This window comes from Pleurodeles waltl, chromosome 11 (genome assembly GCF_031143425.1).
Source record: "Pleurodeles waltl isolate 20211129_DDA chromosome 11, aPleWal1.hap1.20221129, whole genome shotgun sequence".
Lineage (NCBI taxonomy): Eukaryota > Metazoa > Chordata > Amphibia > Caudata > Salamandridae > Pleurodeles > Pleurodeles waltl.
The window spans coordinates 593,985,136-594,003,477 of record NC_090450.1 but is presented as its reverse complement, the minus strand read 5'-3'; the positions used below and the strand labels follow the sequence as shown (position 1 = coordinate 594,003,477).

The 18,342-nt window shown below is 41.9% G+C and overlaps 1 protein-coding gene across 4 annotated transcripts in view; it reads left to right on the top strand.

The window, feature by feature from the left end:
* LOC138265921 (tetraspanin-15-like) overlaps nt 1-18,342 on the top strand; it is a 162,627-nt gene that overhangs the window by 75,990 nt on the left and 68,295 nt on the right. For 3 of the 4 annotated variants that reach the window (XM_069214110.1, XM_069214107.1, XM_069214111.1), the window contains 2 exons: nt 557-631; nt 13,563-13,658. In XM_069214110.1, coding sequence (XP_069070211.1) covers nt 557-631; nt 13,563-13,658 — 171 coding nt within the window. The remainder of the gene's footprint in view (nt 1-556; nt 632-13,562; nt 13,659-18,342) is intronic. The other variant, XM_069214109.1, reaches the window with a different exon arrangement.

Genomic DNA, 18,342 nt, shown 5'->3' with positions numbered 1-18,342 from the left:
CAGCCAACATGCAAGAAATGGCATGTTGATTATCATTATCGGCATTTGAAGTGAATAACATTCTTACTTTAGCAAAAACAAACGTGAATCTTGGCAAAGTTTCCAACAGATTTCTCATCTTCTGTCAGTGATGGGATCATCTTGTTTAATAGAATTCATCATATTTAAATCATAGACCCTTTTTGTAGTGGTGACTAAGTGCTGTCATAACACTGCTAGGGTTTAAGCAGACGGTGGCCTCCTAAGAAAAAACATAGGGCATGTGGTCATATTTTTACTACGCATTGAGCACTGATTAAATAGTTCAGGCAAATGTGTATGTGCGCACGCGCACTTTTGTGTATATAAAATATATCATCAGGGAAGAGTCTGCCCTTAATCGTTCCAGGACTGATAAATTTGGTTCCTTAGAAATAGATAACAGAGAAACATGGACCTGTTATATGCAGCATAATGGGTGAAAAGGTGGCAGCAAGGGCTATAGAAAGGCAATTATTATTTACGACGATTACTCTTCACTCACTATGCCTAAATAATGTTTTTTATTTCCCTACAGTTTTTCTGGGTCCTCCTAGTCATCTTTGTCTTTGAAGTACTGATGCTTTTAATTAATGTCCTCTTTGAAAGTGAGGTGAGTTGCATAATTTATCATATTCCGGAACTCTAACGAAGTTGAGAATTATCAAGAAATAAGTACCATTGGCCAGGGATATTTTGTATTTAACTCTAATTTAAACCGGGCTTATTCTATTCTACTCATAGACAGACCCTGTGCAACCTCTGTGTACCTGCTCTACCCACCTAGGCACGCAATCTCATATTAAACCAAAAGAAAGTCAAGAGGCTGTACCCGATTATATTCAACCTTTTGAGATTCTTCAGTTCTGCCTTTTATGTCTTAATTACATCAACATGCAAGCAGATTCCCTCATTCTTTAAACATGAGGGGGGAGGGAGCCCACTGCCTTTCATCCGAGCGCAGTTCATCCCATGGCATTCTTGTAAATGCAGTACACTTACTTCAAAGTTGATGTCGTTTTTCACCAAAGCTGGTGCAGGTATTGCTGTTATCTCCAGAGAGATGTCATCAGTAGAGAGCTGAAGTAGAAGACAGCACTACCTGCACAAACTTTGGTGAAAAACTACAGCAACTTTGAAGTAAGCATACTGCATTTACGAGGATACAATGGAATGAACTGTGCTGGGAAGAGAGGCTGTGTGCTCCCTCCCCTCCTGTATTTAGAAAGATCCCTTGATCTAACAAGCTGAGCTCACCTGGGATGCACCCGTGTGCCTGTGGAGCAGTACCATGACCTGTGGAGACCTGGGCAGCATGTCAGCTACCCCAGATGACTTTTCTCTACTTTCTACTACTTCTGCTCTCTTTGTGATTTGTAATCAGGGCCATGTTAGCTTGTGGCTGTTAGAAACGCACACCTTCCTTTAACAAACATTTTATATATTTTTTTTCTTTGCCTATAAAGTGATTATTGCTTAAAACAGGGGAGCAGAGGCAGTCTCCATTTTTATACGCTATGTAAGCAGAAATAATAAAGGTTGTGTGTCTCATAATATTCAAACTGATTTTAAAAACGGTATCCTAACCAGAAACTTTGAATCCGAGTGTAACTCTCAATACCAGTGAAATGAGATTGAGTTAACAACAGCAGAATTTTTTCTGATGACAATTAACTGTAAAACAAATTAAGGAATTCAACATTCAGAATTCTGAGTACCTAGAGATGGTGGTCTCCCATACCGAGCAGTGTTTTTAACTCAGTTATATTGTCCATTCATATATATATATATATATATATATATTATATATATATATATATGTGTATCACCTGGAATAATTCTCTGATCTCTCCTCCTATCACTTATCACTTTGGGTACTCTCAGATGGAACTTTAATTTATTTTTGACGGAAAGGTCCACATTTGACAGATTCACAGTTTCTGAAATCCATCATCATAGCACAACACCTGTATTTGTAAAACGCACTTTCACCCCATGGGCCACCGTGGCTCTGAATAATAGATGTTTATTGTAACAACACTCAGTGGTACTCACAGCGTACTCCAGGCCTCAGGTGGACAGTATTGGCAGAAACCCCGCAGTTCAAGGACTCTTCTCCCGCTACCACTTTCACAATGAGTGAAGTTTGGTAAGGCTTCTTAAAACCTTTGCACACAGCTTGAGGCAACCAAGTTTTCTTCTCATGGTAGTTTACATTTTGCTTTTTATTTATGGTAGGTATAATATCAGAATTAGTAGATGGTAAACCTAACAGACTGGCATGACTCAAAATACAAGATGGATACAAGATTTGAAACTGGACGCACGCACTGTTGCACGCTTTAATGTACGCACCAAGCTTTGGGATTCCTATTTTCTTCTCAAAGGCATTTTTTTTAACAACAACATCCATTGATAATTTTGTGACCACGGCGGACCTCCTTTCAGTGCTAAACACCAGCAGACCGCTTAACATTGTCTGCTGATGCTGAGGGACTTCGGTCTGCTGAGGAATCAGCCTTTGGGATGAACTATGCAGCCCCTCCCCAATTACAGGATAGTAGCAGATGCCATATGGAGTCAACATAGTGAGCCTTAGTAGCTTTGCAATTATACATGTATTTCATGTTTTTAGTTAGTACTCCTGGACTACTGAAAATATTAGGAAGCCTGCTTAGAAAAATAACACTACACATTAGTCGATGATTGTAAAAGAACCTAAGAAGACTTGTGACTTGAAAGGACATGCATTCAGAAACAGATCGAAAGGAACTTTTTTTTACAGTCCTTGCTTTTGTTTCGATCTCCATCTGGAGATTGTTTCAAAGTCAATATTTACCGCAAAGGTAAAAGCATTTCTTGCAGGCGAGGTTTTAACTTAATTACTTAAAGCTGTAAGGAGTTACAGCGTTTTACTCCTCTTCTGCTGCTCCAAACGATGAGTAGCATCGGTGGGTCCACAGGTTCATTCTGGTATAAAACTTTGTTAGTGGGCCACATAATTTGAACTGAATTTTTGTTGTTCATGGTTGCAAATGCAAATCGTTGAGTATCGTTCGGGTAGCCTGTTATCATGCTCCTGTATATCGCTGGGTCTCCTTGCTCTGTTGCACTTGTAGATTTCAAGTCAGAGACACCTTCAGGGGCACATCCTTGAACTTCAGTCGCTTCTGATAGTGTTGTGACAGTGGACATGTAGCATCCTTTACAATTAAACAATGAGGAATTAAAATACCATGCCGCTCTCTTGAGTCCCTTTGCTTGGTGGAACTGATTTTGATATAAACAGCACTTTCATCTATGCTCTCCTTATTGCTTAAAAAAAGACACTCGACTATTGGAAAGAAGTGGAACTTAGCAGTTTTTTAACAGAGTCATCTTTTATCAGCAAAGTAGTCAACACACTTTGGTCATTTCACACCAGGCTTGTCAACAAAAGACAGGAGAGGTCTTACCATTTCTCAGCTCTTATCAGGATCCGAGAGTGAACACCCAAGACGTGGCCTCCATCAACATGAAGTGATGCGATACGGGGTGGGGAGGGAGTAAGAACCGATCCCCCTACCTTCCTCCTCTCTGTTGCGTCTAAGTTAATCATTGGACTCTTACCATAGCCAGCTGGAGAGAAATAGTCCCATACATATCTACTTGGGAAAATTAATTCTATAAAAGGTCAAAAAAGGTTCCCACATTTTCTGACGTTTAAGCTGGCCTTTACTATAGTTGAGGTCAGAAACTGTCTTCACCGACAATAGCCAGTCTATATGAGTGGGGGGAAAACTGGATATCCACTTGGTACATTTTTCGTGCCGTGCCATCAATACTAAATAAAAAAAGGAGATGTGCCAAAGGTTTCGTCAATTTATCATATATGTTTTCCCCGGAACCCTCATATGGTCCAATTATAATCATTGATAAACTAATTTCTGCTCGACCGTTTATAATGAGTAGAATCATCTTGCCCACTTTTTCCCAAACATTTTTAATTCCCGGACACCGCCACCAAAAATGTATGTCATCTACACCTTCTAGGCTGCATTTTGGGCAATGACTTCTCTTTTGAAAGCCTATTTTAGCTAACTTTCTGGGGGTCCAATAAGCCCTATATAAGGTAAACAAATGGTTCCTCCTCAAAGAATAGGGTTTCACCACGGACCAAAGTGTCTTCAAAGATGTTTGCCAAAAGTGAAGAAGATCAAATGTCGGAAAATCAAGTTTCCACCTCTCTGCGGGTGACGGAAGAGAGGCATCCTCGGCCTGTACTAATACCCAATACCATCTTGAAACCTTTTTCTTTAACGTCTGGTGCCTATAATTTCACTTTCCCAATCCGTAACAAGCCCGGCCTCAGGCTCTCCTTGTACCCAGGATTTCATTTGTATATATTTAAATCTAGATAATTTAGCCTTTGTCACGTCAGATAAGAACTCCCATGAGATCGCGGAACCACTGATAACTATTTGTCCCCTTCGTACAATTCCTCCCTCTATCAGTGGGGTAGCTAAGGTATCTTGTAGACATATCGGTGTGCCGGGCGAATCCCAAATTAGGGCTAACTCACTATAACAAGGAATTCCTAACTTCGTTCTTAGTGCGAACCATATCCTACAATTGGAATTAAGAACTTCTAATCTTACTTTTTTGTAATATTTGGGATGGCCAAATTTGTAAAGAAAATATATAGCCTGCCCCCCGAAAGCTGCCTGTTAATGCCCTTAACCGCAGGGAAACTTATTCGCTAGAAAATAGTGGTGTGATATTTTTCAATTGGAATGCCTGATAGTAAAGCTGAAAATCTGGAAGTGCAATTCCCCCATCTAGCTTCTTTTTCCTCAGTTTTTTCCAGGTTATTCTTGGATTTTAATATGACCAGATAAAACTAACTACTTCCCCCTGCAATTTCCATAACCAGTCAGCTTTGAAAAATAGGGAAAGAGTATTCAAAATGAGAGTACATTTTGAGAGTATCACCATTTTTATTTAATTTGTTCTACCTAAAATAGAAAGTTGGAGATGCGACCATCGGATAAGGAGCCTTTTAGTTTCCATAAAAAAGATTTTAAAAATTCACGTGGGCCATCTCTGCCAAGTTTTTGACAACTTTTACCCCAAGATAGCGAATTTCATCTTTCTCTAATCTACTATCTTGTGGGCCATTCCAAGTCATCACTTCAGATTTATCGGTATTGACTAAGTAACCAGAAACGTTCCCAAAACCTGCTATAGTTTCATAAAGTGCAGGGAATGAGCTCTGAGGATCCTGCGTATAAACCAATAGGTCATCTGCATATAGGGCTTCCTTCAAAACCCATCCTTGATACTGAAACTATATTATTCTATGATCTGATCTAATTCTCCTAGCCAAAGGTTCAATATATAGATTAAAGAGAAGGGGGAGAGGGGACATCCCTGTCGTGTTCCTCATTCAATTTTAAACTGTGAAGATAAGGCGGCATTAATCAGAGCCCTAGCTAGAGGTGTTTTATAAATAGTTTTAATTGTCTTCAAGTTGTCTCCTAAGTTAATATGTTCCATCACTACATACAAGAAGCGCCAACTCACCCGGTCAAAAGCTTTTGCAGCATCAATTGTTAAGATGTTGAGAAGCATATTAGTGGTGGTAGAAATGTCAATTGCAGAGACCAAATCATGGACCAAATCACTTAAGTGCTGATTTTTCGTAAAACCTTTCTGGTTGTTATGAACCAGATCACCAATCACCTTATCTAGTCTCCTGGCAAGTACTTGTGTAAAGATCTTACAATCGCTATTAAGCAGTGAGATGGGCCTATACGACTCCCATCTCCTAGCATCTTTCTGCGGTTTTAATATTAGAGTTATAATAGCTTCATTCCATGAGAACGGAACTGAGGTAGACTCTATAAATATGAAATTTATCATTTGAGTTAAAACTGGCACAAGCTCTTTTTAAAAAAAGTTTATATAATTCAACCAGGATCCCATCTGGGCCCGAAGCCTTCCCTTTTTCCAAACAGGCGATAACATTTTCTACCTCTTCGCATTGAAAACATTGATGAAGGGCCTGATTATTGTCTGGTTCTAGCCTAGGGTGGGTGTGTCCCCAAGCCAGTTTTTGATCACCTCCGCTGGAGCCGCAGTGTCTTCCTTACATAGTTCCAAAAAAGAATTTAACAAATGCTCCTTCAATATCATGATCTTCTGAGGACACCATACCCGACCAATCCATCACTATGCTTTTAATAATATTTCCAGTATTGTCGGACCAGGTTTTCCAAGCTAATAGCCTCCCACATCCTTCTCCATACTCAAAATGCACCAGTTTACTAGCTTCCCACTTGCTTCTCACAATTGATTCCAGAAAGGTCTCAAGTGAGTTTTTAACTTCCTGAATACGATGCCGTAAGTCAGCCTGCGTCGTTGCCTCCTTAGCTGTGTCCATCTGAGCTTACAATTTGCGGAGGTTGCCCTCCAAGGTCTCTATTATAGCTTTGGTTCTCTTAGTCCTATAAGCTGCATAGCTAATCAGTTTCCCATGAATAAAAGCCTTATATGTCTCCCAAACTGTGGTTATTGATGCCGAGCCTAAATTAATCTAAAAAAGTCCTTATAGTCCCTTTTCAACAGTTGAATAATCTCTTCCTCCTCCAAAAGGGATCTATCTAGGGTCCGTCTGGAATATGCGCATGGACCTGCAAGGGTTATGTCCAGCTGAACCGCTGAGTGATCCGAAAGGTGACATGGCTGGTGGGAAATGTCCACTAATTTGTTCCAAATGCTCACATCTATCAGAAAAAAAAAAATTCTAGAGGCATGGCCATATTTTCTGTTCCAAAAAGTAAACTCCTTAGTCTGCCCCATTCTGATTCGCCAGGGCTAAACCAAGCCAACATTCTTGATTATGTTGTTGAGACAGTTCCTCATTTTAATTGTGCTAATAGTTGGTCTAGTGGTGGATCTGTCTAGAGTAGGAATGAGCAGAACATTGAAGTCCCCTCCAATTATTATCTGGTTTGTAGCTGTGTCTGACAATTGCTCATATAAATCCATAAGTGGACCAGGGTCATCCACATTGGGTCTGTAATAGAAGACCAAAGTATACTCAACCCCATCTAGCTTGATATTCGCCAATACCCATCTCCCCCAGGGTCAGCACTCACATTTGTCAAATGACCTTAAATCCCATGTTTTTACAATAATTGCTGCCCCTTTCACATTACAAGATTGTTGGGTGCAGGCAAACTGAGAAATCCATTTTTGTGTCTTAAGAAGATTCATCCACTCCTCATATCTTAAATGTGTCTCCTGCAGGAGAAGAATATGGTTGTCAGATATTCTTAAAAATTCAAGGATTCTCTTTCTCCTGCCGCTTACTCTGAGACCATTTACATTCCAGCTGAGAATTTTAAGATTAAACATAACATCAGACTCTGTCTTCCTGTCCTGATACAAGCAGCTGCCTCCTGTCTAACCCTAAGATTATATTAGAGTGAGAGGACTCTTTTTTTTCCCTTTTTCTCCTATCTGCTCCCCACCCAGTGAAAATTTAACTAGATCATTTTGCCGCATGATGCCCCAAAACTACTACCCTTCCCTTGACCTCCCCGTGGGAACCCTCCTATGAACCATAATGGGTAGATCATCCTACCCCTGATCCCCGCCACTCCAGAGCCCAATAACTCTCATTCCTTATCGGTTCAATTAGTGCCATAACTTCTTGAGGATCTCTCAAATTGTGCATTTTATTCCTCCATGTTACCCTTAGGGCGGCCGGAAACCTCAGTTGTGAAGTGGCACCTAAGATTTTAAGCTCCTGCATATGCTTCCCCAGCTCCAATCGTCGATCTTGCGTTGCCCTAGACATATCGGACCTTACTGAAAAAGACCAACCATCCTGCTTACAGCCCTGCACTTTGAGAGCCTCTGTTAGAATCTGCTCCTTCACTCGTTAAGAGGCAAATTTAACCAAAACCTTCCTTGGTCTATCTCTGTTGGGAATCCTCCTAAAAGGATCCCAATGGACCCTCTGTATTTCCAAGTCCAGATCAATGGCAGCTTCCGTGGGAATATGTTCTGTAATTAAGGCTATAATGAGGCCTTTAATACTATCTCCTTCCATTCTTTCCGGGAATATTCAAGAACCTAGGATTATTCCGTCTACAGTGGTTCTCCAAGGATTCTACTTTATCTCTCAGGTCTTTCTCATTTTGTTTTAAGGCATGAAGCTCTTTCCTATTAGTCTCCACCTCAGTCTGTGGCCCCCTAATAGTGGACTCCATGGCCTCTAATCTCTCCGTCAGATTGGTAATTTTACCATCAAAACTATCGCTGACTTTTTACCTGATTAGACTCAGATATAGCAAACTTGTCTCTCATCTCTTGCAATATAGATTGAAGTAAAAAGTCCATGTAGGTTATACTACTCTGTACAACCTCCACCTCCTGTGATACTGTGAAGTGCCCCCTTGGCATAATTTGCCCTGTTTCTTGCATGACTGAACTCTGTAGTAGGTCTGACTGGATAGATGATGCTTCTGCTGTAGTAGCGTCCATATTTGCCAGAGGGGCAAACATACTTTGTTGAGCGGGGGGGATCAATCTGCTCCTGTACCTTAAAAAAAGACCTGAGTGAAGGAGTGATTTTAGTTTTCTTAATGGTAGTTTTTGCAATATCTCCTGTTTCTGTATTATTTCCAGTAAGTAGGGCGTTATTGTTTTGAGAAGGTGCCCCCTCCTCACAGAGTGCAGATATTGATAAATTGGGGGGCTTACCTTTATTAGCTCGCTTGCTCTTGAGCCCAGTATCTACCAAAGGATTAGATGTAGTTTGAAGTGGGCCCAACTGGTCCAAACCGGGTCTGGAAAAGGATAATCTCTGCCCCTGCTGCTGTGTCCTGGCCCCAGGCCTCGATGAACGACTGCGGGCCATGCATGATTGTCAACCCCGGGGCAGCCTGACTGGTCCTGATAGAATTCTTAGTAAAAAAGAGCTCTAATGGCAGCCCTCTGCCCAGCTTCAAGCCGCAGGAGAAGTAAGAGAGCCTCCGTTGTGGATGGCAAGAGGGTGGGGACTCGTGGTCAGCGCATCTAGCTGGCCGCCATGGTCCTTTTCTCCTCAGCCCTGTCTAATTCTTCCTTGAATTCAATACGCAGGATCTTGGTGTGATCGTTTTCCTAGTTCAATGAAGATTATCATCTGTCATCGAAACCAATTAGTCTCACACGGCGCATAACATATAGGAGACAGAACATATAGCAATAACCCAGATTTAATTATTTATTTGTGAAATTATTATTTGGTAGAATATTAATACTTTTGTTTACCCCTGCTAGTTCACTGTAATCCCAGACACCTGGAGATTATCGCTCGTACATCCTCTATTGAGAAGAATATATCTGAAATAGTGGGCAACTGTTGCATCATTGCTCTATTGCACATGGAGGCCAAGGCCTTTAAACACTTATTGTGACACCTGGAAGGTTAAGTAAGCTGTGTTAAGCTGCTACTAACTAAGCAGATGGGCTTCTGCACAAGATGTGGTACCTCGGACAACATTTGAAGCCTTGCTCATCAAGTTCATGCTTCCATTAGAGTTTTTAGGGCTCACTTAAATGACTGTTTTATGGACTAAGATCTGCCTTCGACTCCGTGGACCACACTTTGCTGTAGTTAAAGTTGAGGAAGAGATGGGCCACTTTCACTCTATATTGTACTGTACAGTGCCTCCACACTGACATCTGGCTGTGAGTTAAATTGGGGACACATTCGACCAGTTGGTGCTGCTTGAAAATGGTGTGTTTTAGCACCCATACTATGTAACCTCTACATTGCAGCTCTAGGCCATACATTTAGTCACATCTGCTCTTTAACAGTATGCAGATGACCCCATCATTTAGGACTGACAGCACCAAAGTTGGGCTTTGTCAGCACTTGAGACCTACCGTGATACGAACTTGCTTGGACCTCAACCTTTCAGAAATAAAAACTGTATGCAACAAATCCGGCTCATGCTACTTACAAATCTGTAAAATAAAGTTAGTAACTTCTTACAATTACTTAGGAGTCTGGTTCAGTGATCAAGGCGAGATCAGTACTGATTCTGAATACCATAAAATATATTTTAACACTGCTGTTGCCCTGAAGTGATTGTGTTCCTACCTTCCAACTTCTGGGGCCTTCCATTAATATTCATAGTTTGGGAAAAACAACTTTTGTGCAGTTTTATATAGCGCAAACTCGACCCGAGGGTATCGGAGCACTTTCCGCCTCTATTTATGACTTGAAGGCCTTTTCTGGGCCTTTCCACCCATAGCTTGATCTTATTCAATGTAAAGCTTCTGTGTTTCGCTTTGCTCTGATCCAGTGGACAATCTGGAATCAAAGTTAATTCAATTTTCAAACCATATTGCAGCCTTGGCCAATAAGACTTGTTTCTACAAAGTTTATTTTAGGGCCCAACTCATTGATACAGGATTTACTAAGAAAATAGTTTGGCATGATGTTCTTTCAAGGGGAATGGCTATTGTGACCCATGGTCATCCTATCCTTTGCATCTGTGAGTGACTTAGGGTTGAAAGACCTGTGGTTCTAAGGTGTGTTCATATGTGATGTGTAAGGCAGATGTGCAGTTGATGTTCTGGATGATGTCCTTCATAGCTGGGTACAAGTATTCTGAACTTTCGGCAGACATGTATTATTTAGTAGGCTCCAAACGTACATTGCTAAGCATTATTATTATACATTTTAAGGAAGCTAGTAAAAATTACTCAGAATAGAAGTCGGACAGACCCATTTTTTATTCCATATGGAAAGGAGATACCACTTTAGGATCAAAGGAAGGTCTCAATGTATGCACGTCTATCAAGAAACACTCTAAGGTAGGGCGGCCTGTGGGAAAGAGATCCAAACTCCCCACAATATACCAAGACCTTATCCACATCTTCAGTGGCCTATATATTTTGCAGGAAGCAAGGAATATATAAATGAACCACATCACTCCATTCTGGCGAAAAAACAGCCTTTATCCTGTGCAAAGGGAAGACTGCACCAGAATGTTGGTGACATTACAGACAAAGATCATTAGAGGAGTCTTCAGTTGCTCCCTTATCCGGGAAATCCAATTTTTTTCAGATGATCCAAAATGGGTCCAAGTTCTTCACAACCATCATATTTGCCATGACTGGATGGGCTTGCTTTCTCCTCCGAAGGACTAAACTCTGACTTAATCTCCTCCTCTGAATCATGAAGATGATAGTGTTTGTGTTATGCTTCTTTTTTTTAGCTGCAAGAATCTGTTGTACTGCGCACTCCACCATCCGCTACACATCACTACCTGACAGAATATCAGTTTTCTCAGGATTTTTGTCCTGAGAAACTTCATGCCTCGATCGACTTGTCCTGGCTCTCTCCTCTTCCTAATCAGCACTGCCAATAGAAGACTAACCTGTGAAGATTTTAAATCGCCTCATCCAATGAAAATAGAGACCACCAATTAACCAATTGCCATGCAGAAAAACCTGACCTCTGTAGCCAATCCTCACAGGTATGTTCAGTGCCTTTGATTTTTTGGGTTTGTAGGCCTCACAGGTCCCTCTTACTTAAGCAGTCCGATGACAACTTCGAGGCCACAGGTCCTGAACTGTAAAAACTGTCACATCTATTATTGTCCCTTTGCAAACTGAATAACCAACCCTTGCAAAGCTCACAAAGGGCAGCCCCTGGGGAAATCTTTACCTCAGAAGTGTGAACTGAATCAACAGACCTTGGAGGCCGGGGTACTCGCTGTACTATTCCCTCACTCCTCCTCCTGACTGCCTCTTCTTCGCCCTTTGACAGAATAGCCTGTCATCAGTCATCAAGCTAACACAACGCTGTTCCGTGTTGGGGCAGCGGAAACTCTGCAACCCAGACAATCAAACGCCCACTGCAGCAGGTACACTGCTTATTCAAACATCGCACACAAACCTCCATTTTAAAACTGTCGCATTGCATTCACTCTCAGTCACATCACAACTGAATCAAGACTAGGGGTGGGTGAAGAATTCAGCTCCACCGGCAGAGTTCGCTGAGTTTTCCCTGCCGTGCGCAGAGTGTGAAGTTCTGAAAAACTATGCAAAGCAGAGTTTTTTCTTGCGCTCGCCAATATCAAGTTGGTGAGAGAAATCGCTAAGTTGGCAAGCGAGATTCCTGAACGCAAGCGGTTGCTGTAGACTGCGACCCCTTGCAATGAGAAAGCTTCTGCTCACATTGAGGAAGTTGCTGCTTGAGAAGAAAATCTACTTGAGCTGCAGAATTAAGTTAGTGTCCTCAGGGCGCTCCGCGTGATGCTGTTTGTGCTGATTTTACAGCGCAGGAGAAACTCCTGCCGCTGAAAATCAGCACGTAGAGCGTAACTTACCCAAGCGCAGCAGAGTTTTTTTTGTACTCCGTGAACGCGTAGCAGTACTCCACAAACTCTGCCCAGGCCTAATAAAGACAGTGTAAAGTTAGTTGCCCACAGCTGTTTCGTTAAAGGAATCACTCCAATGCCTAAATCGTATCTGCAAACAAGCTAGTTCTCTATGAAAATGTTGCATCTGCAACAGCGACTACACTGGTCTTCTGAATGATGAAAGGCCGGTTTGTTTAACAGCAGTGAGTGTTTTTTTTTAGTTTTGGTACTGCACAATACCAGGCTTCTTAATATTGATACCTGTTCAAATAGTGAAGGGATGGTCTTCCATCTATTTCAAGTGCTTCATCAAATCCAAAATATAGACATGCATGTGCACTTTTCCTGCACTCTACCAGGTGTGTTAACTACCTAGAGGTCAGTCTCTTGCTTTTGTATGAGCGCTCCTAGGAATAATCTAAAAGCAGTATGCAGAGGTGTGATAGGGAGAGCAAAAGTGAATAAACGTTGTTAAATCAAACGTGCTGACGCACTTCCAAAAGTTAGATATCAGTTTGCAAGTATTGGTAGTGGTGAGTCAACACAGGGATAACGATGAATAAAGGGAGCGATAGAGATCGATGAATGTAACCACAAATGTGTTTAAGAGAAGGTCATGCTGCATATCTTGTTATGGATAATACTACCATCTAGTGGACTGCTTCATTATGGCATCCGTGTACAAAAACAGTTCAGCCTATTGGCAGAATAGGGTTTTCAGTACTATATTGTGCGTCAGTTTTCGTTTTGCATTGATGGTGAGATGCCTCAAGTGAAACATTTGGAATGTCACTTTATCGCAAGCAGTTGAACAAAAGCACTGGTGAGCTATAGATATTTCCAGTTCAGTTTTTTCTTTGTATTTAGGAGCATGCCATTTTTTCCAGCCTAAGCCCATTCTTTTATTCGCACAAGATTCTCGGATCTACTAGGCATTTCTTCTCATGCTGGCTCCTTAAGTAAAGGTGGTGTCACGTGGAGATCATTGGACGAAATAACCCTGTTATTGTTTTGTTAATCACATTTAATTCTGAATGTCACACACTGTACATAAAGAATGACTGAAATTCAAACCGTATGCCATCAAATTACGCACTTAGTTAATGTAACTTTTGCATGCTAAATATGTTCCAGATGAAAACACTTATGCAATTGAACATTCGAGAAGGAATCAAGCACTATTACGATGATCTAGACTTCAAGAATATCTTAGACTACATACAAGAAAAGGTTAGTAAAGAATAATTTGTCTGTTCATTATTAGTTGTCTACTTGCATCTTCGAATCAGACTAACTGAGAAAATATATTTCACATAATTTTAGGTTTTAATTAATAGTGTGACTGTATTTTTCTCTCTATCCATAAACTGATTTGGTTCCACGTAGGTAGACTAAGAATTAGGCCAATTCACTCTCTACGCATGTAATTCCCATGGAGTTAGGAGCACTGGGACACAACAGGGGTGCTCGTGATGAGGCCATTGGTACTGTGGATGAGGAAGAGGGCAGTTTCCTTAGTAATTTGATGAGAGCAGAAAAACACTGCAGCAGAAGTGACACCCAAGAGTTACTCTTTGTTTCTTTTGTTTTATTCATGAAGCATTGATGTGGCATTCTCCCAACAACTTCATATCAAATCATCTTAAAAACGCTGATGGCTCGACTGTCTTTCCAAGATAATAATCATTCTCAGGCACTATGTTTGATGTTAAATTAACTCTATTTTCTAATTGTAGCCGATTTTATGCTTCTTTGTTGAAGTTTCCTTTCTTATGTTCACGTTGTTTATTGCACCTCAGTAATATCCCATACCATTTGCCCAAAGATAGCTTTTGTCTGGTATTTGCTGCCTTCACACTGCAGGAAGCACAGTCATAGGTGACAACCACCAGCAAGTTATCAAAGTAATGTGGTTACACAAGGAGTTGGTGATGACTATATTTATTAATGCACCTACTGGAGAAATAGAGCGGAGTACAAGGCCCTGCATGAAATCAGTTATATTGCTCCTGTTGAGAAAATGACTGTTTCCTTTCACTTTTCCAATCTGCCTCAATCAACATAGCCTGTAACCCATTCACCAAAACGGATGCTAGAGGCTGGCCCTCATCCTGGACCTGTTTCATACGATGATGTCCTTGTTCTGTCCTTCCAACCAGACTGTACCCCCACATGTAGACCTGTGGGCCACACTATCCTCTGGACTATGAAAATCCTTATGGATCATGTGCCTACCTCATGACATTTGCTTGAAACCCCAGCTAATCCTCTTTAGGGGAGAGTCTCCAAATTCCCATCTTTTCTCCCATCTGGCTTTATCCATTGACAGAGGACACCCACCCACCAAAGTTTGAATTAAGAAATATTTGTATTCTTTGGAGTGTTAAAATCTGTCCTTGGGAAAGTGGTTAGAAACCCAGTGATCTAGCAGCTGATTTAACTTTGTCATCAAATGCTTGAGCACCTCTTTTGGTACATTTTGACATTCATCCAGCACTGACCCATGTGTCGCTGTATATCCTCAGATTGTTTCAAACCATAGAATCAAAAGTGCTCAAGTTGAGGATGATGCTAATAATGGTGTGACTCTGTCCAACTTTGTTGGCGTTGCTGTAAACCCATGATGTAAAGACAACAACGAACAAAAAACTACTCAATAAAGGGCCCTTCAGAGAAAGTATATTGCTGCTTCTGAAGTTCTGTGAATATTAACAGCTGATCTTTCAGTTGGCTTTCCTCACAGTAGGAAAGGCCTGTTAAGATAGACGCCAGAGGGCGGAGGGCTTATTCTCTGCTTCAGGTCTATTGCACTATTAGCCTCTGTGCCATCACCCGAAGCAACCCGCCATTTACTGTGCAGTTGTATTTAATGTGCATTCCTCTCTACAGCCCTATTCTGAAAGAAACGTGAAGTAAAAGATTGTGTATCATTATCAAAAGGGAATAAGGGCAACAAAAATACCTCCGATACTTGGTGGTGTACAGGGTATGGGGCAGTACCTGTCACCCATAGAATTATAGATGGGTGGCAGTGAATTGAGGGGATGTTTTTCACCAAGTGGTTGTGAGTGGCATCAAAAACACAAGAGCCAAGTTAGATTGGTGTATGATGTTCAGGAAAACATCTCAGTTATTTACTTTTCCCTATCTGTAGCCCTCAAAATAATCTGCCCAGCTTTCAACTGATATGCGGCGGTACCCTCACCTCTAACTGGCCCTTCCGTTTCCTCCCATCCAGAAGCTCACTGTCCATGGTTGTTGTGGCAGGGTCTCGGAGAGACCAGCTAGAGCAGCCTCAAATTCCTTTATCACTTTGCAACAGTTTATAACAAGTTCTATTATCCATTGTTGTTTTGTCATAGCAGTGAAATACTGGATTTAGACTCCTGTTATTTCTGCTAATGGCACTCCACGAGGGCCATAAATAACATATATAGAGTTATAAATGGGTAACAGTAAATTACGGGGATGTTTTTCACCGAGCTTTTCTGAGTGGCCTCAAATAGACAATAAGAGAGAACCTCGAGTTGTCTATGATGTCATTCAGGTGAAAAAGATCTCAGTAATCCTTTTTTTACCCATCTATAATTTTCTGTTGTGTATGCCCTCCAAAGTCCTCTGCTCCTGGTTTCAGCTGCTGCACAGGGGAAGAGGATTAATGGAGGAGCCATATAATGACTTCTCAACCCTGTCCCAAAACAAAAAATATATACCTTGCCTGCCATCCTTAACTAACCTCTATTTCCTGCCTGCCTCCCTTCCTCCTCCTGCTGCTGGGCTTTGTGCTTTCAGTCGAAGCAGACAAGCAGTTCTGCACTGCCTGGCTCTCATAGAGCCCTGTGTACCTATTCTGGCAGCAGCGTGTTTGTCAAAACTTCTCAAGGTCAAAGGGGCATTCTCTTTAAGTTTTGTAGAACCTACTTTACTCCTTAATCCTTTGTTGTTCCAAAAAATGGAACCAAAAAGTTGACCCAGTTTGGTCTTTGCATTGGGACTTACATAAGAGCCCTGAGTAAGTGAAGGGGGAACTATGCACTAAAATGACAAAACGGGTAATGGTATGGAAATTAATGTGACAAATGATTAAAATGAGAACAACAAAGATCAGGCAGAAGAACCACAGAACAACGTAAATGCATCTGCAGCCATATCACACTAGTGATTAAGTTAGAGACTGCCTACTTTTAGTTCTTTACATTTACATAGTCCAAATGGTATGTTTATCCACTAAGAAGGGATGTTACCTTTTGCTCGGCAGGTACGGGTTTGATCCAACTACAAGAGGAAATGAATCTGGTAAATCAGATTTTTCCGAAAAAAGTACTCGAGCATCAGTTAGTGGATGTTCCATGCCTTTGCAGAAGATCTTACAGAACATAAGAGTGAGTGTCCTCCCTTACTATAATTAATACAGTAAAAGTGGAAACATTATAGTATTTCATGAATGGTTGTTAGACCTGACATGCCTTAGGGTGGTCACCCCTAACTTTTTGCCTTCCTCCCTCCACTTTTTGGACACTGTTTTTGCTGGCTTTTAGACTCTGCGCACTTTACCACTGCTAACCAGTGCTAAAGTGCATATGCTCTCTCCCTTTAAACATGGTAACTTTGGATCATACCCAATTGGAATATTTAATTTACTTATAAGTCCCTAGTATGTGCACTATATGTGCCTAGGGCCTGTAGATTAAATGCTACTAGTGGGCCTGCAGCACTGGTTGTGCCACCCACTTAAGTAGCCCCTTTACCTTGTCTTAGGCCTGCCATTGCAAGGCCTGTGTGTGCAGTTTCACTGTCACCTCGACTTGGCATTTTAAAGTACTTGCCAAGCCTAAACCTCCCCTTTCTCTACATATAAGTCACCTCCGGGTGCCCTAGGTAACCCCTTGGGCAGGGTGCTGTGTGGGTAAAAGCCAGGGCATGTACCTGCGTAGTTTACATGTCCTGGTAGTGTAAAACTCCTAAATTCGTTTTTACACTACTGTGAGGCCTGCTCCCTTCATAGGCTAACATTGGGGCTGCCCTCATACATTATTGAAGTGGTAGCTGCTGATCTGAAAGGAGTAGGAAGGTCATATTTAGTATGGCCAGAATGGTAATACAAAATCCTGCTGACTGGTGAATTTGGATTTAATATTACTATTCCAGAAATGCCACTTTTAGAAAGTGAGCATTTCTTTGCACTTAAATCTTTCTGTGCCTTACAATCCACGTCTGGCTGGGTCTAGTTGATAGCTCCTTATGCATTCACTCAGCCACACCCCAAACACAGGGTACTCAGCCTCTCTTGCATACATCTGCATTTTGAATGGGTCTTCCTGGGCTGGGAGGGTGGAAGGCCTGCCCTCACACAAAGGACTGCCACACCCCCTACTGGGACCCTGGTAGACAGGATTGAACTGAAAGGGGACCTGGTGCACTTCTAAGCCACTCTTTGAAGTCTCCCCCACTTCGAAGGCACATTGGGGTATAAAACAGGGCCTCTGCCCTACCACCTCAGACACTTGTTGGAGAAGAAACCTGAACCAGAACCTGCATCCTGCCAAGAAGAACTGCCTGGCTGCCCAAAGGACTCACCTGACTGCTTTCTACAAAGGACTGCTGCCTTGCTGTTGGCCTGCTGCCTTGCTGAACTCTTGCCTTGCTGCAGAAGTGCTCTCCAAGGGCTTGGATAGAGCTTGCCTCCTGTTCCCTGAAGTCCCAGGACCAAAAAGACTTCTTTCTTTCAACTGGACTCCTTGTTCGGCGAAAAATTTGACGCACTGCTTGCTCCGCGGTGAAAAATTCACAGCACACCGACCCGGGACGCCGCCGTTCGACTTCGCAAGGAAAAGATCGACGTGCCGCGTGCGGTGCGACCGGAACTTCGACGCACGGCCCGCCTGAACAACGCCGCCCGACTTCCAGAGAGGAA